Source organism: Neovison vison, chromosome 2, assembly GCF_020171115.1.
Source record: "Neovison vison isolate M4711 chromosome 2, ASM_NN_V1, whole genome shotgun sequence".
Lineage (NCBI taxonomy): Eukaryota > Metazoa > Chordata > Mammalia > Carnivora > Mustelidae > Neogale > Neogale vison.
In genome coordinates, this window is record NC_058092.1 from 208696666 (window position 1) to 208721514 (window position 24849).

Here is a 24849-nt window from a genome sequence, read left to right on the forward strand (position 1 = left end):
AGAAAGCTACAGAAAAATGAAGAAGAAAGTATAATTATAGGACACCATGTGTCTCAACAGGGAACATGTTTGTATAGTCATAACAATGAAAGCAACTGAAAGTGGATGTAACCAAAAATATCTTAAAATCATATATTGGGAAGATGGAGGCAGAGGGAAATGTGTGTGTGAAAGGTAAAGTGTGGCATGAAATCTTTGTTTTCCAGGACAATATATAACTATATCTAAAAATGACAAATTGAAATCATAAACATGGCACTTTGAAAGATGGTAACAAACACCATGAGAAATAGCTAAAAGAGATCAAAGTGGTTACCTTTAGGAATGAGAATTGGAAGTGAGGAGGGTGTGGAATAAGGAATGGCTGCTTTCCATCACATGCCTTTTAGAAATATTTGACTTCTTAATGGGTGTACAGACATGAATTGCCAGGATACGCTTTAAATTTAAAACCTTTAAAACTTGATAATGAAGGCCACCTAGGTGGCTCAGTGGGTTAAACCTCTGCCTTTGGGTCAAGTCACGATCTCAGGGTCCTGGGATCGAGGCCCACATTGGACTCTCTGCTCTGCGGGGAGTCTGCTCCCCCCCACCCCCTCCTCCACCCCTGCCTCTCTGCCTACTTGTGATCTCTCTCTCTCTCTGTTAAATAAAGAAATAAAAAAAATCTTAAAAAAAAAAAACCGACTTGATAATGATCAGAACTTTATGGCTAGTGTTGGGTCTCTTTCCCTACAGAAGACTTTGTCATGTGTGTTGCAAGACCAAAGAACCTAAAATGTTAAAGTCAGGAGCAATCTCAGCTGTCATCTAGAGCCTCAGAGGAGATAAAATACCAGCACTCTAATTGGAAGCAATAAATCAGGAACTGGGAGAACCAGAGCTCAGGGCTTCTGGTTTCTAGTTCTTTGCATCCAGTGGAATACAATGTAGCCTTTGAAAGGAATCCTGGATGTTCTATTATTCAATGTTCACCAGAATATATGACAAAACTAAGTACACAATAGAGAGTGTGAAGTGCTATTATTTGTGTACAAAATGGGGCATGCATTATGTATATGCATGGTTTTAACTACCTGGATATCCCTGGAAGAGGATACAAAAGAAATGTTACTAATTGCCTGTAGGAAGAACTAAGATTAGAGGAGAGAGGGAGATTTGCTAGTCACTGTATACAGTTTTCTGTTTGAATGTATTACCTTTTGCATGCATTCATTTAAAAAAAAATAAGCAATTTAACATCAGTTGCTTTTCGTTGCCTAAAGTTCATGAGTTTTAAAAGCTTTCCAAAGAATCTGGTCCTGCCCTCATCTTTTGCCTAATCCAGTTTGTGCCTTATGCAGCAGGCACAGCAGACCCTTTGCAAGTTCCCTATTCCGTTCATCATGTAGAAGTTCTGCCTATTTTGTACTTCCATCCTTTCATACCTTTGCCGGCTGCTGCTTCCAAGACTTCCAAGTGTTTGCTGTCTCTTCACTCCAGGCAGACACTGATCTCCATGTTCATTCCAAACATGCCTTCTCTTTAAGGCCTTTGGATTTGCTGTTTCGTAGTTTCCTGATTTAAGACCTCAGATGGCTAATTACATCCATTTCGGATTTGACAAAACTAGGTTACTAAAGTGCCTGGACCACTCAGTCACCAGATATCTGCATGCTCCCTCACTTCCTTCAGGCCTTTGCACTCTTCACCTTATTCTAAAACAATGTCTGCTCACTGTCACTTTCTATTCTCTATTTCTGTTCATTTTTCTTCACAGCACTTGTTACCATGTGACTTTTTGTGGTTGCTCACTTCCTGTATTTTTCTCTCCCCATTATAATACAAACTCTATGAAACCAGACCTCATTTAGGAATTAGTAAATACCTAATTGTATCCAGCTTGCCCCAAAGGGATTAATGAGGAAATCATAATAAGCCAGAGTTTTACACTTTAGGCATTTATAATCTAAGACACACTAGGGCAAATTTGTGTGTGTGTGTGTGTGTGTGTGTGTATACACACACACAAATTTTAAAATGAATGAACGTTAAGGTCCTTTCATCATAGGAGCCAAATCTAGAAAATCTGAGAATTCTTTGTGAACAAGTATCTCCCAGTGAATAACATCTTCAAAGTAAACCATGAGAGACAACCTACTTATTATACTGATTACAGTCTGTGACCTATTTTTCTGACAGGCTTCTTAACTAGACCCTGCACATTTAAGTTATTGAGATGCCAAATTATTGTCATAAAATTGTTTAGAGCACATGAACTAGAACCTAAGGAGGTAGGTACTATTTAAACACCATTATAAAAGGCATGGAGCTTTTTAGCCTGATGTGTTCATCTCCTCTCTAGGGAAACTCTGTAACTGAGATGGGCCTGGGCAGCCTCTCCCTGGACAATTCTGGGCTAGGCTGGGTTCTGGCAATCTCTCCGAGTTTTCCTTGTCTTGCCATTAGTTCCTGTAGCCTTTCTCTCCTGGGCATAAGCATTGGCTCACATACATATCTGCAGCTGTTCAAGAGGCCATTGTGATAAAAACTAATTTTTGTAACATACATTCATCACTTTATAGTAGCTCTTTATCATGCCTCTTGGGGACAAAGAATCCTAAGTAAAAGGGGGAAGTTTTCATGATTCATTTTTTAATATTAAAAGAAGCTGATCTACTTTCTCAGAAAAAGTGAACATCACTGTCCTGGGTTGACCCTGCACATCTGTTGTGATATTCCACAAAAAAAAAAAAAAAAAAAGGTTAAAATACAATTGATTAGAATTCCACGAATCATATTCCAGGTCCCACATCACCTTACTTGATGTTGGAGTGTTTTCCACAGTTTCGTAGTTTCCTGATTTAAGACCTCAGATGGCTAATTACATCCACTTCGGATTTGACAAAACTAGGTTACTAAAGGTAATCTCAACTCTATTCAGAGCTCTTGGGGATCTATCTCTAAAGCAAAGGAAATAAGGAGGGGGAATGATAAATTACGTTTCTAGAAGCAGTATAGGTTTTGAGGTTGGAACTTAAGAGCAGAATTTCACAGAGAACGGCCCTTTAGGAGCTTCGGAAATGGCTAGAGCATTTGTGGAGGGATTGATAATGCCCTGGGCAGTCCCCAGGATGCAAACGGCGCTGTTGTGATGTGAGTGAGATAAAGCAGACTCAAGCCACATTAGAAAAGGTTTTAAACACCAAGCTGAGGCTTCAGAACTTTCCTCCGCGAGCATGGGGAGCCATCGAAGGTTCTCAGCAGGTGAGTGGCATGACCAGATTGGCCCCCGCAATGATGATCAACGTTGTAATTTCTCTGGCTCCCTCCTCCCCCTCTGCCCGCCGCCCGGGCCGGCTTCCCGGTAGGAGGTGACGGAGCTGTCGGGCAACGCCAGCACCGACCGCGTCGCGCCGAAGTGGCGCGGGTGGATGCTACCGGGTCCCGGCCTGGGGCCGCGGAGCCGCCGCCGGGCGCTGCACCTGGGCCCGGCCCGGCCGCCGATTGGACGGCTCGGGGTGACCCGGCTGTATCGCGAGACGAGATTGGCAGCGGCGGGGCCGCATGTGCCCCCGCGCTGGCTTTGTACGCGGAGCCGCCTGCCGGTCCTTTAACAATGGGCGGCGCGAGCGCCCCGGCGCTGGGCCCGAGCTGAGGCCGGCGCTTTGCGGCCGACTGTCCGCATCATGAGCGGGGCCGGCGTCCCATGCACGCCGGCGGGGCTGGGGCTGTGAGGGCCGCGGTTCCGGGTAAGGAAGGTCGCCGTGGGGACCGGCAGGCCTGTGCTGGGCGCGGGACACCGGACCCGCCCGGCCCGGCCTTTTGTTCGCCTCTCTGGGGCCGCGCGATCCCGTGCGCTGCTCCGGGAGAGGAGGAAGCGGCCTCGGTGCGCGCCCGCCCCGGCGAGACCTCGGGGAGCCCCCCACCTTCCCGGGAGGGAACGAGCGCCCGGGCCCCCGCAGCCGGGACCCGGAGCCAGGCGGGCATTCGTCCGTCGGTTTGTCCGCGGGAGGTTTTCTCAGGGGGTCTGCGACTGGTGTCAGCGTCTCGGCCCCCCGGGGCTGACGGGAGGATTCGAACCCGGGACGCGGGGAGCCGTCAGCCGAGCCTCCGCCTCCAGCTTCCCTTGCGCGCACCCGGGGCCGCGCTTTGGCAACTCGGGCCCAAGTTGGTCCTCTTTGCCCGGCACCCAGGCCAGCTGTTCTCAGCGTGAGCCCACTCCTCCTGACGGGGTAGGTCGGGCCTTATGCGCCGCGTCGGGGAATTGGTTTGGATCGGTGCTCGCTTTAGGTCGAGTCAGGTGAAGAGGCACAGCCACCCGAGGTGACCTGAAGTCACACCCCTCGGGGAGGGGGCGCGGAGGGTTATGTGGAGGGTGCTGGCCGTGACCGCGTCTGGGGTGTGTCTTACAGACTGAAGTTGCCGCGTCTGGCCAGGCGCGCCGCCCGGTCCCATGGAGCTGGAGGGACAGTGGTGGCGGGGACAACTGGCCGCAGACATTCATCAAGCGCTTCGATACAAGGTAACCCCGATCCGCGACTTTAACTTGTAGTGTTTTGTGCCAGTTAGTATAAGTCGCGGCTTCCTGGGAACTGCGGTCACTAGTTTCCAGACCCGAAAGGGCGCCTTTGCTTGTTTGCTCGAGGTTAATTAACTTCTTAGTTTCTTCCCTTGGATGTATCAGACGAACCTGCAACTTAAATGAGGAACGGGGTGGGGCGCGATCTTTGGGAGAGGGAAGGTGGAACAAGACTTTGATACTGTGTTTAAACAGATAATGTGTGCTCCCTTTTTATTGGGCAGAGTAGTCCTCCTTGTTCTGTAGTTGCTGTTGCCTTAGGCTGTTAAGTCACATCTGTATATCAAGTCCCTAGCCTGTCCACTAACTTACTTTAAGTAAGACTTTAGACAAGTTACTTAATTTTCGTGTTTCCCAATTTCCTCATCTGTAGAATGAATAATAATAATGAAATGTGCCTTGTGGGGGCGGGGATTGCGAGATTAAATGAACTGATTCTGTACATGTGCTTTAGAACAGTGCTTGGTATATAGAAGCACTGAGCCCTAACTGTTATTTTCCCTTGGACCCTCGGATTTAGGGGCTGTTCAAAATGCCTTAGGGTAGGAGTTAACCGCTCTCTCCAGCTAATGTAAAGCAGAAAGTAGACTTAATATATTTAATAGATGTTGGTGGGAAGAATACAATTTTCTGCCACAATGCAAAGTCTGCGTGTTGTTGCTCTTAAGTAACAATTTTACTCGGTCACATCTCAGTTTAAGGGGTTATCTCTGCCTCTTTAATAACCAGAAGAGAGAGCAGATCCAAAACTATCCCTAAGTTGACTCATTTTCACCAAGGATGGAGAGAGCCATTTGTTATGTATAGAAAATGAGAGAGAAGCAAAACAACTGACTAATAAAAGGGATGCTGACTATTGGAGTTAAGGGATCCTGGATGATAATGAACTTGTATCTTGATTTTTTTTCTTAACCAGGTTAACTAGATTAGAAAACCTAATTCTGACTTTAATTGTTACAATTGTACCCTTTTCTAAGGTTTGAGATTTCTAAATGCTACTTATTAATTCTGACATTCAGCTTCTTAGGTGGACTAAATGCACCTCAGCCCCCTAAGAGGTTTTTCCTACCACAAAAAGGTCTCCAACTGTGGAATGGTTCTCTGGAATGTTAGGAAGAGAGTTTCCGGTTTTCCATTTTGAAAATTGTCCATATACTTTTGATTTTTTTTTTTTTCTTTTTTAAAGATGTGGTCTTTTAGTTTTAAATGTTCTCCTTTTCTAAGTGTCAGCTCTTTTTAGTCCTCTGGTATGTGGTGAAATTAATTATTTGATGTTAATGATACTTTTATTTAGTGACATAAATCTCAAAAGATTTTTTTTTAAAGATTGTATTTATTTATTTGAGAGAGAGAAAGTGAGTGAGAAAGAGAAGGAACAAGCAGGAGGGACAGAGGGAAAGGGTTAGCAGAGTTCCTGCTGAGCAGGGAGCCCAATGTGGGGTTCAATCCCAGAACCCCCAGATAATGACCTGAGCTGAAGGTAGACACTTAACTGACTGAGCCACACAGGTGCCCCTCAAAAGATTTTTCTTAATGGATTTCCATGGTTTTTGATTATTTTATGTGTAGTTTTAAATCCTGAATGATTTCCTGAATTAATTTTGTCAATTGAGGTTGGAAGTGGATTCCACCCTCCTCCCTCCCTACAGTTTTGTTGAATACTTCTTGTGTGTAAGGCTCTGGGGAGAATTGAAGGAATAGGACACAACCTTAAAGCTGCTTATGAACTATCAGAGGATGAGATAGCACAGAGTTTGAGGGAATGCCACTGAAAATTACCTTGGGCCACCTATAGCCACCTGTGGCATGCTACCCTGGGTTGTCTTTATTTTATCTTTAAGCACTGTGTAAGCCACATTTGACACAATGGACACACTTTTGAATAAATTATGTTAATCAGTAAAACTTGAACATCGTGGAACTGGAAAGAACCCTGACTATAGTACACTGAAGTCAGGGAAAGTTAAACTGAACTTTTCTCATGAAAAACAATACATGTTAATTCCAGGCTGTTAAATTAGGTGATTGCTTATTATTTATTCAACACTTTCGAGTACCTGCTGTATACAAGTACTATGCAAAGTGTTAAAATGGTATAGTGAATGAGACAGACATAATCTGCCTTTGCAGAGTCTAATCTATAACTCCGAGCATCTCAATTTAGATCTTCCTTTGGGCAGATGCCATTCAGACACTATGGATGGTATTCGTGTGTAGATCCAAGGTGTATGGAGGAATAATTGCTTTGACCAGCATTATATCTATTAGAGAAGGGTAAAAATGATGGCAAATGGAAATTTTCTTCAACCCCCAAAAGCCAGCTATATTGTTTTTGTAAAATATAATTATACTCCCCCCCCCAAAAAAACCTTCAAAGCAGCTGTTTTCTTACACCCCCTTGTCTTCTCCTCGGTCTTCTTGTTCTTCTGTATATATTAGTGCTTTAGGATGCTTGGGAAGTATTTTCAAGAGCGTTTATGACAGATGGGAACAATGCTAGCTTGTGAGAAACATTGAGAAAATATCCCACAGAGTTGTATTTACATTTGTGAATATTCCTTCTATGCCTTTATTTCTATCTTGGCTGGACAGTGATCTGTTCTGGGGAAGGGATGGCATTTGGGGTGGGGAACTGACTAGTACTTGGGACTGGAGAGGCAGATGACAAGTCCAGGTCTCAGTGCTTCAGGCCTATGGGATTCCGAGAAGCAGAGAGGGATAAGAGTGTAAAATTCTGGAGGATCAGGAATAGATTTTAGAAAAACCTTGTAAGCTGAGAGAAGCACAGGTCATTTTCTCATGCTTGCCTAATTGCAGGCAGTGCCTGGACAAGGAGAACTAAATCTGACAGCTGGCTGGTAAGCACTTGTACTTTACCATTTAAAATGACATAAAGAGAATGCATTAGTTAAAAATCTCCTGTTTGTCTTTGGTGTTCTTGCCTTTGTTTTGTCCATATTTATTAGAGTTAATATAGTGAAAAAGTCCACCAAATACAGTGTTTTCCAGCTGTGTTACCCAGTGAGCTTTAAGACCTTGTTCAGGCCTCTTTTAAAGAAAGTCTACTGTGGCTTTGGTTTTTCCCTAGCACTCGGTCCCCTGAGCTGGGTTAGATCTGTCTCCGTGTTCCTGTAATACCCTGTGATTACTATATATCCTAATCATCTCTGTATTTTGGTTTACCTGCTCAAGAGTGTTTTTCAGCTTTTATCCCTGGGGTTAACATAGTATCTCCTACATAAAAGGTACTCAGTAAATGTCATGTGATGACAGCAAAGAAAGGTGAAGTTTTAAATTGTAACTCATTTACACCATTCTAAAGATCTGCAGAGATTGGGAAAGAGGAAAATTTGTACACATGTACAAAGATTTAAAATGGACTATTAGTTTATCTCCCAAGCAACTCTTTAATATTATTTAGAAATTTTAAGTGATAAATGCATATGGTTAAAAAAAAAATTCAGATAGTATAAGGTTTAAAATGAGCTTTCCCCAACCCTCACTGTTCTCTGATCCCCTAAGATTATCACCATTGTTGTTTTTTTCCTGAAAAGCTATCTAGTAAAGTAGTATATGTGCAGTATTTTTTGTTGTTGATACAAGAGGTCAGAATATATATTCACTGTTCTGTACCATCCTTCCATCCCAACATCATTCAACTCATTCTCTTTATGTTTTTCTCCATATCGACACATTTTGATCAACTGCCCTTTATTTTAATGTCCACATTGAATTGATGTCCTGTGGTTTATCAGTTCTCTGTTGATGAATGCCAGGCTTTTTATTGCACTTTTTTTTTTTTTTGAGATAATTGTAGATTTACATACAGTTGTAAGAAATGATACAGAGAGATCCTCTAAAACCTTAACCCAGTTTCCCTCAGTGGTACATCTTACAAAGCTTTAGTATAATTACCACAACCAGGATATTAACATTGATACAGTCAAGATACAGAATCTTTTTTTTTATCACCACAAGAATCTCTTATGTTATGATTTATAGCCATGACCTTTTCTCTCCCACCTTATTCTCCCCCTTAACCTCTGCCAACGACTAATTTGTCCTTAATGTCCATAATTTTATCCTTTTAAGAATGTTATATGTTCGAGTATGTGACAGGATTGGCTCTATACACTCAGCAATAAATCCCTGGAGATTGTTGGACAGCAAGCTTTCCCCGCTATTCTGCTATTAAAAACAATGTTGCGGAGGACCTCCTTATATGTAGGGTTAATTGCTAGGTTGAAAGGTATTTGCAATCTTCATTTTAAAAAATTTATATTACGTAATTGCTCTCCAAAAGGTTATGTCAGTTGTCACCCTGACCTATTGGATACATGGTAGTTTTATTTCCACTCTTGATAGCATAAGCAGGAGTTAATAAAATACAATCTGGGAAGTGAAAAACTATGTAATTCTTTACTTTTGAAAGAGGGAAGCCATCTTTTTATATGTTTCCGTATTTAATTTTCCTATAAACTGTTCATAGATGTTCCCTTTTCCTTATAGATGTGTAAGATTTTTCTAAATAATAGAGAAATTAACTCTGTCCTATGTGTCAGAAACATTTATTAAATTCATCTATTCTCCTGATTTGAAATGCCATTGTTACTAAATCAATTTCTTTATCCAAGAAAAAGGAGTGTTTTTGCATGTATACAAGTCTTCGTACTCCTTCAGAATTTTAATGTTACCTTCATAGAGTGCTAAAATACAAACACTTTTTCTAGGTGTTTTAATTTTTGTAGTTACTTTATATGGAATCTTCTGTTTTCTAGCCAGTTAATATACAAACAGGCCATTGGTTTTGTTTTGTTTTTGTTTTTAAGATTTGATTTATTGGACATAGAAAGCACAAGCAGGGAGAGTGGCAGGCAGAAGGAGAGGGAGAAGCAGACTCTTCGCTGAGCAGGGAGCCTGATGCTGGGATCATGACCTGAGCCAAAGGCACTCCCAGGCTATTTATTTTTTTAAATATGAATTTTGTAAACAACCATCTTACTGAATACTAACTGTTTATTTTCTCTGTTGGTTTTCTTGGATATAAATTCTATCATCTAAAAAATAATTTTATTCCTGTAAGTGATTTTTGATTCTCTTTTTTCATTCATTATACCTTTTCTTTCTTTTTTCTATTTGGATTAGTGTTCACAGGATAATGTGAAGTAATATTGCAATAGCAGGCACTAGAATGCTCATCCTTCTATTGCTTTTTCTCCAAGTGAGATGCTGGCTCTTAAATTTGAGATTTTTTTTTAACATTTTTTAACATTTCTTCCTTCATCTGGTATTATTTCCCCCAGGGTCACCTTTGTCCAGATGCTATCTTGGCATCTATCAAGATGGTTGTGGATATTCATGTGTGATTTTTAAAATTATGATTTATAGTAATAGATTTCCTGATATCAAACCATCTTTGCATTCCTGGGATGAACTACAATTGATGTATTCTTTGGATATACTATTAAATTATATAGGTTAACATTTTATACCTTATTAAGTTAGATATAAAACTTCTATTTTTGTTTGTTTATTATAAAATGTCCACAACATAAAACTTTAAACATTTTTAAGTGTACAGTTCAGTGACTTTAGATACATTTACATTCTGCTCCTTTAACCGCTCTCCATCTTCAGAACTTTTTCAACTTCTTAAACTAAAATACATTTTGTTTATCCGTTCATATATTGATGGATTGTTTGTTTCCATCTTTTGGCTTTTGTGATTAATGCTGCTGTCAATATATGTACAAATATCTGAGTCCCTGCCTTCAGTTCTTGGTATGTACCTAAAAGTGGAATTGCTGGATCATATAGTTATTCTGTGTTTAATTTTTCTGAGGAATTACAATACCATTTTTCAGTGGCTATACAATTTTATATTCCCACCATTACACAAGGCTTCCAGTTTTTCAGATTCTTGTTAACACTTGTTAATTTTGTTTTCTGTTTTTGTGGTTTTTGTTTTGTTGAGAGAAAGAGAGGACTAGAGGGAGAGGGAAAGAGAATCTTAAGCAGGCTTCACACCCAGCATGGAGACCAGTGCTCTTGCTGGAATATATCTGTTCTGTAATGCTCCATCTCACAACTCCCAGATCATGACCTGAGCCAAAATCAAGAGTCAGATTCTTAACCAGCTGAACCACCCAGCCACCCTTGTGTTTTTTTGATAATAGCAATCCCAGGGGTGCCTGGGTGGCTCAGTGGGTTAAAGCCTCTGCCTTTGGCTCAGGTCATGATCCCAGGGTCCTGGGATCGAGCCCTGCATCGGGCTCGCTGCTCAGTAGGCAGAGAGACAGGCAGAGATAGAGAGGGAGCCTGCTTCCCCCTCTCTATCTCTGTCTGCCTCTCTGCCTACTTGTGATCTGTCGGTCAAATCAATAAATAAAATCTTAAAAAAAAAAAAAGCAATCCCAGTGGGTGTGAAATGTTATCTCATAATGGTTTTGATTTACATTTCCCTAATTATGACTCATGTTGAACATCTTTATATGTGCTTTTTGGCCATTTATATATCTTCTTTGGAGGAATGTTTATTCAGGTCTTTTGCCCATTTTGAAACAAGTTGTTTTTGTTGTTAGATTGCATGTATAAAAGAATTCTTTATATAATCTGGATATTAACCTCTTGCCTGAATCTGATCTGCAAATATTTTTCCCATCCTGTAAATTGCCTTCTCCCTCTGTTAAAAAGAGTGAACTTTGATAGACAAGAGGTTTTAATTTTGATGAAGTCTCATTTATCTTTTTTTTGCCTGTGCTTTTGGGGTCATATCTGTGTAACTTCCTGCTGTTGTGATACCTGTTGGGTTTAGTTTTAGTATTATGCTGATATCATGAAATAATTTAGAACCTGTCATTCTCTATGGGGTGGAAATATTTTATTTAGTAGTGTAGAAAATTTCTACTTTAAAAAAAATGGGCTCATATAATTCTGAGGTTGAACAGCAATGGGGAAAATGTTTAGGTATATGAAAAAGTAATGGCAAAGGAGAGCATCATAAAACTGCTGAAAGGAAAACATGCTTAGAAGGTACTAGTGGGTGAATACTAAGTCTGTACCTTCCACACCTCTGCAAGTACAATATAGTGACATACCAGAAGCATATTCACCTCTTGTTACCTTCTGACCCAAAGCTTTGAGCTTTCTGGAGGGGGTGTGCATGTGTTATGTGGTTGGGATTTGGGTGAGGATGTTTTTCGGAAAACACCTGTTAGGGAAAACAGGATACAAAAATCTTGCTGGAATATATCCATTCCATAATGTAAGAAACACAATTTGTCACATCAAAGATGGTTAAAAATGAAGGGAAAAGTTTGGTTTTAAATTTTAAACTCAGTGCTGTTAATTAGTACTCTTCATTATCCTTCCAATCAACTTTTTCATATTTGTGTTTCTTTCAAGAGAAGTGTTTTAGGCTCTTGTTAACACTAATCTATTGGGGGGGGTTGTCTTTGCATTGTGCGGGTACTACTCCTATAGGCTATGTTAGATTAAATGTTGTTCCTCTTGATATAGGAGCTGAAGTTGCCTTCCTACAAAGGCCAGTCCCCTCAACTAAGTCTCAGAAGGTATTTTGCTGACCTGATTGCCATTGTGAGCAATCGCTTCACCCTCTGCCCTTCTGCCCGACATCTTGCTGTCTATTTGCTGGACTTATTTATGGATCGATATGACATCTCCATCCAGCAGCTGCATTTAGTTGCACTTTCCTGTCTGCTTTTAGCGAGTAAGTATGAATCTCATCTATATGACTGGAAATTTCCGTTGTTTATAATAAAGAAAATTTATGTAGAGCTCAGTGAAATATCACCAAATTCCATTCATTCCAGTTTACTAGTATCAGAAAGTTTATGTTGAAAGTACTTCTTGGCATAATAGTTTTTTAACTAGATACTAAAAAGTGTGTCTGAAGTCTTTTGAAAACATACGTTCTTAAGCCTTACATCCTGAAGATTCTGCTACAAACGTCTAGCCCTCTCCAGATCTACTGACTCAGAATCAGTATCATGGGGCTTGAGTTCCAAAGGTGATTCTGATGTACTTATCCAACTGAGAACCATTGTCTTAAAGTTCTCAACTGGGATAAATTGTGCCCCACAAGAAATAGTTGGCTTTGATTGAAGACAGTTTTGATTGTCATCACAATGTGGGAGGACGCTGCTCGGGTCTAGTGGGTAGAGGGCTGGGATGCTACTAAATATCGACGATGTACAGGACAGCCCCCAGTAAAGAATTACTGGCCCCAGATGTCCATGGAACTAGGTTGAGAAACTCTGTTTAAAAGGTATTATACTCTTGTATTGTTAGAATACCTTCTACTGACTGCATAATGACTTGGCTTAATGAACTAAAGGTTCACAGCAACTGTTATAAATGGGAAGGATTTTGCTTCTGCAGTAGGCACAGTGCCATGGTCGGTTGCAGGTAGAATCTGATATCAAACCATATTTGTTACCTGATGGAGAATGTACTGGTAGGTCTTTTGATGCCTCTTTCTTTTAGCTTCTTCCTGTAAGTCTTCATTTTTAGAGCCTTGACCAAAGAGAAGGAGGGTGAGTGAGTAAAGGAATTGAAATTGGGTTTTTCCTAGTAATGTGAGAAAGATTCTATTTGATATTGAAGTTGGAATTTATTACTTTTTATATTACTTATGACATTATAATAGGAATGTAAACTCCACTTGAAGATAAGATGTAGAAATTCTTAGTGCCTTCATCTCTAACCCCCACTTGAGAGTTTGGGATCTTTTGTGGCTGCTGTCTAAGGAACATTCCACCTATACCCTGCCACCAGAGTTCTAGAACAACTTTGTTCTCTGACTGCAAGTAAACCTAAAACCAAATGCAGGCCTGTGTAATCATTTCTAGTACTGATTTCTTTTCAGATTTTCTTTTTCTTCCCTTATTATTCCTTTGAGCTGATGACCTTGACTACTGATTTTGTCTCCTTGGAGGTCTTTTTTAAGCTACTTCAAATCCTTTGTGGACCTGGCTGAACATAAACAAACATATAAATGACTCCCACTCTCTGTGGATTAAGGTAGAAACTCCTTGGTGTACCATTTAGAACCTTTCATCTGGATCCAGCTACCTTTCTAGTCTTACCTTCCCACCCTATTCCCAAGCACCTTGAGCCAAAGTCTAACCAGAATACCATCTATTTCCCGAAAATCTATACTTTTCCTTTAATCTGTTGTCCTCTAGGATTCAGACACATCACCTGTTCTTCTCACCTCTACCCAGAAAGCTGGAGAGGTAATACTTGTATTTATAATTAACTTTTAGCCTTTAATTAGAGTGTCATTCTCATAAGCAATCTCATGTACAATTCTGTATGTGTTTCATCACTGGCTGTGAAGCTCTTTGTGGTTTCACAGTTTGCACAGGACTAGAAAAACCCATACTTGACATATTGGATGTGTGAGAATCCACAAATGGAATGGTTTCTTGTTATCCTACAGAATGTTAGTTTATAATAGGATCAGTTTAGAGTAGAGAGACACTGGAAATAAATACACAAGTTAGGTTATTTTAAAAACTTCAGATCATTAGTGAAAAATTATTTTTGCCTGTTGTGGCCATATTGTGCTTTTTTCCACTACCAAACCCCATCTGCTCTATGCCTGAGATTCTTTTTTTTTTTTTTTTTCTTAAGATTTTATTTATTTATTTGACAGACAGAGATCACAAGTAGGCAGAGAGGCAGACAGAGAGAGAGGGGGAAAGCAGGCCCCCTGCCAAGCAGAGAGCCCAATGCAGGGCTCGATCCCAGGACCCTGGGACCATGACCTGAGCCGAAGGCAGAGGCTTTAACCCACTGAGCCACCCAGGCGCCCCTATGCCTGAAATTCTTAAAAGTATGCAGACCAAGTGGGAGATTCTTGCTGGTGGACTGTGAAATTATGAATGCAGTAGTCAGTTCATGGACCAACTTATATTTGTGACTAAAGTTTACTTACTAGTAACTTATCAGATGAATTAGGGGATGCTAAATTAGATACTCATAAACTACATGTTATTGCCAAAGTTCACTGGGGACTCTAGTCAGATGATCTACTAAGATTCTGGCCACCACACAGTGCTTGGTATTGGTGCCAGGTTTCTGCAGTTTGTACAATTTGGGGGAAGGATACTTTACCTCGCACACCATCTTAGGTTGATTGGAACAAACTTTTCACCTGTTCTTGGTTTTTTTAAGTTATTATTGTTAAAGATTATGATCAGTTTATTTTATTGAATAAAGATGATTATTTTATTTTATTGAGGATGATTTTGCACATTTTCCAGAGACTAGGCTTTAGGATTTGTATTTGTTGCGGTTCAGGTATGACTTGTTGATCAGTTATTACTGAAAGAGTCCAATACTTCCTCCCTTTGTTCTGCTGAAACCCCTTAACCTCTCTTTTCCTGAGAGAGAATTGTTTTTCCATTGTTCCTTTTTCACTGGAGAATGGAAGAGTATGAGGTAGGTGTGACCCAGGGTCTCAGCCCCTACAGGTAGGCAGTAGGCAAGAGTTCAGGCCGTCACAGTTGTAAGTTCTAGGCCCATGTTGGGTGTAGAGAATACTTAAAAATAAAATCTTTATTAAAAAAAAGAAAGTTAAAGCTATCAGCTCTGTGCTTGGGTTAGGTAATCAAAGCAGCTGATGCTTAGTAGTTGGCTACAATTTCTCCTGCTTCTGCTCTGTTTTACAACAAAAATACTTAACATGCTTCTAAACTGGTAGCCTGTTTTCAGTATCTGATACCTGTTTTTAATTTGTGGAGTATATTCTAGTGCTTTTTATATTTTTATACTCTTCTTACCTTTGACAGCTCTCCAGTTAGGTTTCATAAACTTTATTTAAGTATAATGCTTCTCTCCTCCCAGAATGATTGAACTTTGTATATCCTTCTCAGCTGCTACCTGCTTTAGGATGGGCAGCCTGTTATGTAAAAGTGAAGAATAGCTTACAGCTGACAGGACTAGGTGACAGCTGGATTCTACTTGTTAAGTAGGATGGAAGGCTGTCAGTCGTTTGGCCAAAGATGAAGCACAGCTTGTGAGTTCCAGGTTAATATGCTTACCCAGCTGCCTATGTCTGCACTGCTGGAAATAGGAAGAAAGGGCCTACAGACTGTCCCTGATTGGAGAGGGGTTCGCAGTGCTTTAGAGTAAGGATTACAGTGATGAATTTCCTAGGTTTGTATCTCTTGTCAGCAATATGAATTTCAATAAATAAGGTCTGAAGTTACCTGTCCATAAAATGAAAATAAAGACATTTAACTGACAAAATTATTGCACAGATCAAGTGGGTAAGATGTTTAAAACCACATAGGAAATTGAAACATAAGAGTCAGCATCATAATGATTAATTCTTCCATAAACTGTTCTGTAATCTTTAATATGGCTCCCTAGCCCTAAAGATTCTGTCTCTTTCCGAAAAAGTCTTGGATTATCCTGGGAAATTCTGAAATTCCAACTCTTTGCCATGTATACCCTGGCTTCCCTTTCTGTGATCAGCACTGAATTTGTGGAGAATGTGGAAGCAGTCTTAGAGATAAGGCTTTCGATAATTTGCTCAAGGTCTTGTGTAACTAAGAAATGATCTCAGAATCAAGATGAAACCAAAAGTAAGATTATAGACTGTTAGTAGTAAAAATCTGTGATAAGTGATTGTTTCTCCTTGCTTACCAGTAATGGGGTGACAGAGCTTTTATTTTATTAACTAAAGCTGAAAATTTTCTCTCTTAGTTGATTTGATTTACGTCTCAGTTTTTAACGAGAATAGAACCTTCCCCACTCTCCCCTGCCACGGATTGTCTTCCTGTTCCTTAGCTGTTTTTCTATTAGACTGGTAGTCTTACAAATTTGTGAACATTCTTAGCTGTATTAAGGATGACTTTTTTCCTACTCAGTACTAACAGAATCAAATGTGGATTAGCTGAGTGTACAGTGTGACATTTGATCCTTGCCCTTCTGCCACATACCTGCCATTCACTGCTGGCTTTGAAAATGTGCTGGTTTCCATGGCTGATCTGAGCATTTCCTATAAAGGAAAGAAAGTCTGATGTTTTGTTTCTGTGGCGTCTAATTCTTTATTTTCTGGGAAGCAGATGTGAATTTCCTGTGCCCTTAGTTCCTGTTTGAGGCCTTTATCAATATAATCACATGGCTTCTGGTATTTCCTTTCAATGGAAGAAACTGATCTTTGTGATCTGTATATGGTATTGCAGATAAGTTGATTTAAAATACCCATGCACATAGCTTTCAGCACAACGAAACTATGGATATGAAAGCAGGTACTCACTGACACTGTCGCACATTTTGAAATCCTTCAATTTCCGTGATTCTGAGTATTTATATCACTATATGTAATGAAAAAGTTCCAAAAAAACCCCAAGCCTGAATAAAATCCCAAGTATGGTTATTTATGTAATTCAAGGTTATTTTTAACTCTGCATGTTAAGTTGCAAAGGCTTTCACACCTGTAATACCCAAGTACTTTATAAATACAGAAACTCCATAGATGTTTAATAATATGAACATCTTACCTATTTTGATAGTTTTGTTCCCATATAACCCAGTGCAATACTTTGATCTAGAAGTACAGATTTGGGGATTTAAACATAAGTCTTCCTTTTTGGCTTCCATTTTTTATTTGGTTCAGCTTATTTGACCTTACATGAATTGACCAATCTCACTGTCTTGGTTTTTTGAACTTTGAAATTGGTCATATACAATTTGGTTTTCAATGTTGAAAGTTTCAGGGAGATAATATGGAACATTCTTGATCCTTGAATTAAACAGTGAATTATGGTGTATTAATTTCTTTAAAGGAACTTCAAGGATGATATAAATAAACACATTAGTTTTTACGATATTCCTTTGAAGTATATTGTTAGTGTTACTGCTGTTGCACAAATGGCGGGGCACTTACTTTAAGAACCTTAATGATTCATCCAGAGGGATTGTACTAAATTCCTAGGACGTCCTCCACTCTGACATTGAGAACAGTGGTTCTTTTCCTATATTGTTATGCAGTGATGATGCTGGATGACTATGTCCTAAAGACCATGTCAGGGCTTTTGGCTATACTAAGTATATCATATTGGAAAAACTTGGGAAATTCTTCTCTATGATTCTTCTCTATGATTTGAAGTGGGAGGACTATCTAGATTCTTTAAAATCTGAATTGTGGGGGTTTTTTTGTTTGTTTTTGTTTTTTTTTTAAATCAACTCCTACCCACAGCAATATTTAGTGTTCAGAGTAATTTAGATCTAAAGAAGGTCAGAATTTCTGAGGCGGGAGAAAAATTCTCTTTGGGCCCCAGCTCTTCAAGTCATGAGCTTTGACTCTTCCTGGCATAGGAGACACAGCTTCTACTCCAGCTCTCCCACCCTCTGGGCAAAGACCCATGTGGTCAGCAGTGCTCTTTCCCCAGCCCTGAGGCAGGCTGATTTGAACAGCCCCAGTGGCTCCAATACATTGAACATCTGGCCCAAGGGCTACTACTATTTGTTGTAGTACCTCCAATGTGTGATAGAAACCCAGCCCTTCTAGAAGAGAAATTTCACAGGGAAGCTTGCCTTGCCTGGTTTCTACTGCTTTTGACAGTCTTTCTGGCTTTTCTCCAAAATATGTTTTTAGTGGATAAAATAAATCATAAGATTTCCAAGGAAACCATAAATATGTTGAAAAAGTTATCAAAATAGTAAAACAAAAAATTTTTAAACAGTAATATGTAACATAGTCTAACAACTGTAATTTTGAGCAAGTATAAAAGCTATTGCGAGAAATCTATTTGTATTATATATAATTAGAAATAATCGCAATATAATGTCTGTTTTAAACTTTAACGTAAAATAGAACATAATACTAGAAGGTAGAAGGTTTTAGTTAATTTCCCTTCTTCTCTGGACCACTATGGAATGAATCCAGAGAGACTTGAAGACAATTCCTTAGTTCTGTTGCTGCATCTGGAAAACCATACTGGTACTTGATAGTTTGAAATTTCTCCAGTCCTAAGTTCTAGAGGTACCTAAAATGAATGATTTATGTATAGGAAAACTAAAGTGTTAAGATGGTACAAAACCTACACAAACAGTATTCTGGGGCTGAAGAGGAAATTCTATTCCTCAGCTATAAATATGGATGAGTATTTCCTGAAAAGAATTAATGCCTTAGAATAATGAAGTTCAGCAATCTGATTGTCTACTTCTATTCTGCTTTCAGGAATGGGATATGAAAGTAAATAAAAAGTATCTTCCCTTCTCTTTTTTGGTAACAGACTTAGCTAGGTTTCTGTTTTGAAATACCAAGAGGAGTTTTCTGTATGGAATGAGAAGGCTTATTAGATACCCAGTTTTTTTCTCCCACTGTCTCCCACAATTCTCTCTAGAATTGAGATTGCGCAGAAAAATATACCAAGATGAAACACTTGAAGCTTAGCTACTTTTGATTTCAGATAACTCATTATTCTCAGATAACTTCAGATAATGAAGTTATTCTTTTCAGATAACTTCAGAAATTAAATTCTTTACCCTTCCTTCTATTCTAAAATAAACTAATTTTCTTCCACCGACCACTACCTGCCCTCCCAATAGAAATTTCCTAGAAATATTTAGCTAGTGAGATTTGAGAGAGTTCTTTTTTCATTGGCATGTAGGACTATTTTCATTATGTAGTGTGTCAGAGATCAACATGTACATGTTCCATTTTTTTAGAGGAGGGGGACAGGCAGGGGATGGAGGCAGGAGGCGAGAAAACATGCAGGATATGAGAGCCTGAGTCCTAGCACAATTACATATACCCAAGGTAGGAGAAAGAAAGTCTTTGCATCTAAATTTTTGCAGTGAGACTGCAAATCCCATTTAAGCAACTAGACCTATAATGATCACTTGTGTAACATTTTCTCTCTCTCTCTCTCTCGTCCCCTTTCCTTCTAAGGTAAATTTGAAGAAAAAGAAGATAGTGTGCCTAAGCTGGAACAGCTCAACAGCCTGGGTTGTATGACTAATATGAATCTCGTATTAACAAAACAAAATTTGCTACACATGGAACTGTTATTATTAGAAACCTTTCAGTGGAACCTCTGCCTTCCAACAGCTGCCCATTTCATTGAGTATTATCTCTCCGAAGCAGTACACGAAACAGATCTTCATGATGGCTGGCCGATGATTTGCTTGGAAAAAACAAAACTCTACATGGCCAAGTATGCAGATTATTTCCTGGAAGTATCTTTGCAAGGTGAGTCATTGTGGATGCCAGTAGGTGACATGTGAGCTTGTGACTTATGTATTCTGTTGCTTAAGTTCATTTTTGATGTCTCCACAGATTATGCCTTTCTAAATTATGCACCTTCTTTAGTAGCTGCTGCATGTGTGGCTTCTTCAAGGATTATACTTCGTCTTTCTCCAACGTGGCCTACAAGACTGCATCGTCTTACTGCTTACTCCTGGGATTTTTTAGTGCAGTGCATTGAACGGCTCTTGATGTAAGCCTCCTTGATCTCGTGTTTGTGATTTCCCAGTATTTTTCTTCACGAATGAGGGGCCCTGAAAACAACTTCTCACAAACACGTAGCTTTTAGGACCCTGGCTCTGACCATTGCTGCCATGGGCAAGCCACTTTATGAGCAGTGTTTGGTGGAAAGCTGTACCTTGGCTGTTTCCAGGGAGAGGCTGTCAGTGCTGTCATGAATCTGGATACTCGGTGTATGCGCTTATGTGAGTGAGCCCGTAGCCCAGATCACTCCAGGCAAGTCTTGCCTTGGTCCTTTCCACATCTCGGAATGGTCGGGCCACCAGGGTGTCACCAAAGTGTTTATTGTGGATATATTTCTTAAGCAGGAAATAGGCCTCCAAGTGATAGGCCTATCAGTGAGTTCCCAAGGTTTGTGCCAAAGGAAGGAGCTTTTCAGAAGGATAAGAGTGAGATCTCACCATTGTCGGAATTACGGTTCCAGTGACTGCTACAGGCAGTGGGCTGTCTGCCGAGTCAGCCGTTATTAACCATCTTCTCTCTCTCCCTGCAGCGCGCATGATAACGATGTGAAAGAGGCGAACAAACAGAGAGGCCAGGCAGGGTCCCAGCCAGCGCAGCTGAGCGTGCTGCAGTCAGCTTCCCAGCCCTCTCGGCCAGTTCACTTCCAGCAGCCCCACTATCTCCACCAGATGCACCACACCCCGCTACAGTATCGCCATCCTGTAGCTGAACAGCCAAGCTGCCCGCAGATTGGATCCACCACGCACACCTCGTCTTACACACTACAGACGTGTCCTGCTGGCTTCCAAACCAGTGTGCAGGGCCTCGGGCACGTGCAGACTGGTGTTGGGATGTCCCTGGCCATACCAGTAGAAGTTAAGCCCTGTCTGAATGTTTCTTACAATCGGAGTTATCAGATCAATGAACATTACCCTTGCATCACTCCGTGCTTTGAAAGGTGATTTTATGTGAAGGTAATTCCTGACCCAGACTGTTCTGTGACTTGAAGCTCTGGGGCAAGCTTTTTGTAAACTTCTCTTCCGAAGGAAAGGGATCCACATTATATCAGAACTCTTCGGGGACCAGCATCAGGAAGACGACTGTCCCTTTCACTGCGCCACGAGTACCTGGGAGGACTGAACAAACACTGCACACACTTTAATAGTATGCGTATCAAATCCTGTTAAAACACATCCCTGTGTGACAAGAATTTTCAAGCCCTGGCTGATGGTCCAAATATTTCAAAAATATTCAATACAATAGAAAATTTGGACAGACTCTAAATCACCATTTTGAGATTTGACCTGTGGTGGGCTCTGGGCCTAATGTTAGCTTGTATTTCAGAGACTAATGTTTATCTGTGGACTTGCCAAATGGTCTTTTTATGAAGGAAAGTTACAGTATTAATTTTTGAAGAGGACTTTTTTTTATTCTGCAGTTTTGAGTTACATTTTTGATCTACAAATGAATTTTTGACTGAGTTTAAACTCATGAATTGCTATGCTATACCAATCTGTACAGTAAAAAAAATTTTTTTTTAGATGAGTCTATATAACTTCCTATCACAACATATAGGTATCTGGATTTATGTACTAAAATTAAGGGTGGAGTAGATCTCTTAAAATCATGGTCGTAAGTTTTTGTTGTTTTTTGGCCCTAAGTGATCAACCTCAAATCTTTAGGATTAAAACACACTTAACTCAGGGAATTTGTACTACTTGGAAACACTTAACTATAATGCAACATGCTTTGGGAATGTTATCGTATGAACTACCTTTATAACATAGGTTAAAATATTCTTGCTAGGATGTTTTCAGCTGAGAACATAATTGTAGCTTAGAATGAATGAAGTGGTTCCTGTCATTCAGAATCCATATATAGGTTTTGCATTTCTCAGTGCAATCAATGATTTATACTCAGATTTGATGTTACTCTAGAAGTTTTTTCAAGGGGAGGTGTAACTGTAAAATGTCAGTACTAGAGTCAAGTCCTGTAGGTTTATTTTGAAGTGGAATGTGGCCAGGGTAGTTCTCAGGTTGTGCTAGAGCAGCACTTTGTGATGTGGAGGACAAGTTTTCTAAGCAGCCCTGCAATCCAGCCGGTTCGGGTGTATCGGGCAAAGGAACCGAATACTAGATTGCAGTAGCCACTTGCATTACTTTGGCTCCAGAACTGCCCTGAGACATTTCACTGTGTCGATAATGAGTGAAAACAGCAATAATTAGTCATTACAGCAAGGGCAATTTGGGGGGAAAGAGTTTGGAGGGAATAAAAAGGAAAAAGAAAGCATTGTAATAACTGAAACTATACATTGTGCTCTTATCTGTGGAAGAAGAGAGATTTGGTGGAGGGAAGCTTTCTGATTTAAAAATTAGTAAGGTGTGTCTTTTTGTTTGTGTTTTTTTTAAAAAATAGCACTTGAATAGAAGGGAAACTGCATGGCAGGTGTGTGACTGCCGCAATATGCATTGAAGACAAACTTATTATAAGATGTTGTGGGTATGCAGCAGGAGTCTCCGTAATCACACCGACGGCTTTTGTTGGGAAGGGAAGGGACTCAACGCAGTAGTGGACGGATCCAGATGGCTCCAGTGGGTAAATGTGGGTGGGTGGCGTCTGCCAGCATGAATTCCTAGAGAATGTCCTCCTTAAAAGAATGGTTAACTTTTATAATTAGAGTACATATGGCATGATGTGGATTTATTAATATAGTCTGGTAGGTAAAAAACCACTCAGGTAAGAACACTCACTCTTGGCAGTTTTCAAGCCTGAAAATTGTTTTCTGAAAGTATCATCACTTTTCCTCTTTACAGAAAGGCTGCTCATTGGGTTTTGGTAGTTCTTACCTCAAGAGAACTTGAATTATTTGGGGGAAAGTGGGTTAAAAAGAGAATATATCTTTCACATTCACATGCAGAACCCAGCACCTGGAGTCCCAATTTTCAGTATTTTAACTACCTCAATAATGCTATGAATGTAAGATACTGGGATAGAGATCCCAGCTTGAAACAACAACTGGTGCCTATGGTAATTTAATGTCTTGTCAAATGCTTTTATTGATTGGTTTAAATGTCATTCTTGTTATAGAAGAATATGCCTTTTTAAAAAGCTTATAACACTTTCCCAGTTTGTATTTAAAAAAAAAAAAAAAAGCTAAAGAACACTGGATTAATTTGGGGGGGGGGTAGAATAAAATAATTAATTGGTTACTATTGCTGCATACCCAGGGTGGGGTGGGATGGGATGGTTGGAGAATCAGAACTATTTTTAAAACATTAGGTTTCAATATAAATACAACTCAAAACTGCTAGCCTTGGGGGATGAGGGGGGAGTTGTATGGGTTTTGTTTTGTTTAATTTATTGGTTAGTCTTTAGGGTTTTTTTGTTTTGGGGTTTTTTGGGGGGGGTTTTGTTTGTTTGAGATTACTGGACCATCATTAAATGTGTACTGTGAAGAGATTAATGATATGTATAAAGGGCTTTACCAAAGTCCACTAAATAAACACTACTCAAGTACAGACTGCAAACCAAAATGTATCTGTGTTGTGACATTAATTACAAATAGTGAGTATGGTGCTAAATTCTACACCAATGGAATTAGATGAGTGCTATGCACTTAATTTTAAAATAAAACTAGTTTTCAGTAAAATGGCTTTAGTGTTTTGTTTTAATATATATTTGTAGTTTCAGTGAATCATGTCATCATATTAGACTTGGAATCCTAATTATATTTACTAAAAGCTATCCAGATGGAGAGCATAACTGAAGTGGTGGGAAACTCTTTTCCATTGATTATGTAGTCATACAGAACATCAAAGCCCATGAAGTATGTTGGACACAGCTTTTGGCCTTTTGAGCTTAAAATCAGTATATTAGCAATTGCAGCTTCTGATTTATCAAACACATACTTCAGAAATTTAAGGTCTGGGGCGCCTGGGTGGCTCAGTGGGTTAAGCCACTGCCTTCGGCTCAGGTCATGGTCTCAGGGTCCTGGGATCGAGTCCCGCATCGGGCTCTCTGCTCAGCAGAGAGCCTGCTTCCCTCTCTCTCTCTCTGCCTGCCTCTTCGACTACTTGTGATTTCTCTCTGTCAAATAAATAAATAAAATCTTTAAAAAAAAAAAAAAAATTTGAGGTCTGACTATGTCAGAACAGTCGGGACACAAGATGGTCAAGGGTGTGAGAGGAGGCAGGGTCAACAGTGAGAATGGTCTGTTCACCTAAGTCTATGTATCATTTGCCACTTAAAACTCAGCAGACAGAAATTGTTTTTGAAGAGTAAAATTTTAACAGGTTTGTATGTGTGGATTGAGAACTTCCACCCCTTGGGGCACCTGAATGGCTCAGTGGGTTAAACCTCTGCCTTCAGCTGGGGTCATGATCTCAGGGTCCCTGGGTCAAGCCCCAAATTGGGCTCCCCCGCTCAGTGGGGAGCCTGCTTCCCCCTCTCTCTCTGCCTACTTGTGATCTGTCAAATAAGTGAAATCTTCTTAAAAAAAAAAAGAACTTCCACCCCTAAAAAGCATTTTTTTTTTTAATTAGGCTTCTGTATTATCCCTTGCTCTGGCACAGTGCCAGGGTTTAGCAACAGACCTCATGAGTCAGTTAATATACAATGTTCTTTAAGGCCGAATTTAAGAAAACAATAGGCATTCTAAGCCAGGGCAGGCAGCTTTACTGTGGAAGCAGTTCTGAACCCCATGAAACAAGTTTATATCCATCAATTGTCCTCCAGCACACTGTGAGACTTAACCTCTATAACCTTAAGCAGCTTAAATTTAGCTTGCTGCGACTATCATTTTGGAGCAGTTACAGTGGTA

General features: G+C 40.0%; 1 protein-coding gene across 3 annotated transcripts; it reads left to right on the forward strand.

The window, feature by feature from the left end:
* Positions 1-3157: 3157 nt before the first annotated feature.
* CCNJ (cyclin J) lies at positions 3158-23679 on the forward strand. Of its 3 annotated transcripts, none has more exons than XM_044240215.1 (6): positions 3158-3246; positions 4395-4504; positions 12080-12290; positions 19494-19793; positions 19881-20040; positions 20581-23679. In XM_044240215.1, the coding sequence occupies exons 2-6, from the start codon at positions 4436-4438 to the stop codon at positions 20990-20992; spliced, it is 1152 nt and encodes a 383-aa protein (XP_044096150.1). In that variant the 5' UTR covers positions 3158-3246; positions 4395-4435; the 3' UTR covers positions 20993-23679. The 3 variants fall into 3 exon arrangements, with proteins under 3 accessions (XP_044096150.1, XP_044096149.1, XP_044096151.1); XM_044240214.1 differs by lacking the exon at positions 3158-3246 and adding an exon at positions 3590-3731; XM_044240216.1 differs by lacking the exon at positions 3158-3246 and adding an exon at positions 4140-4214.
* Positions 23680-24849: the final 1170 nt, after the last annotated feature.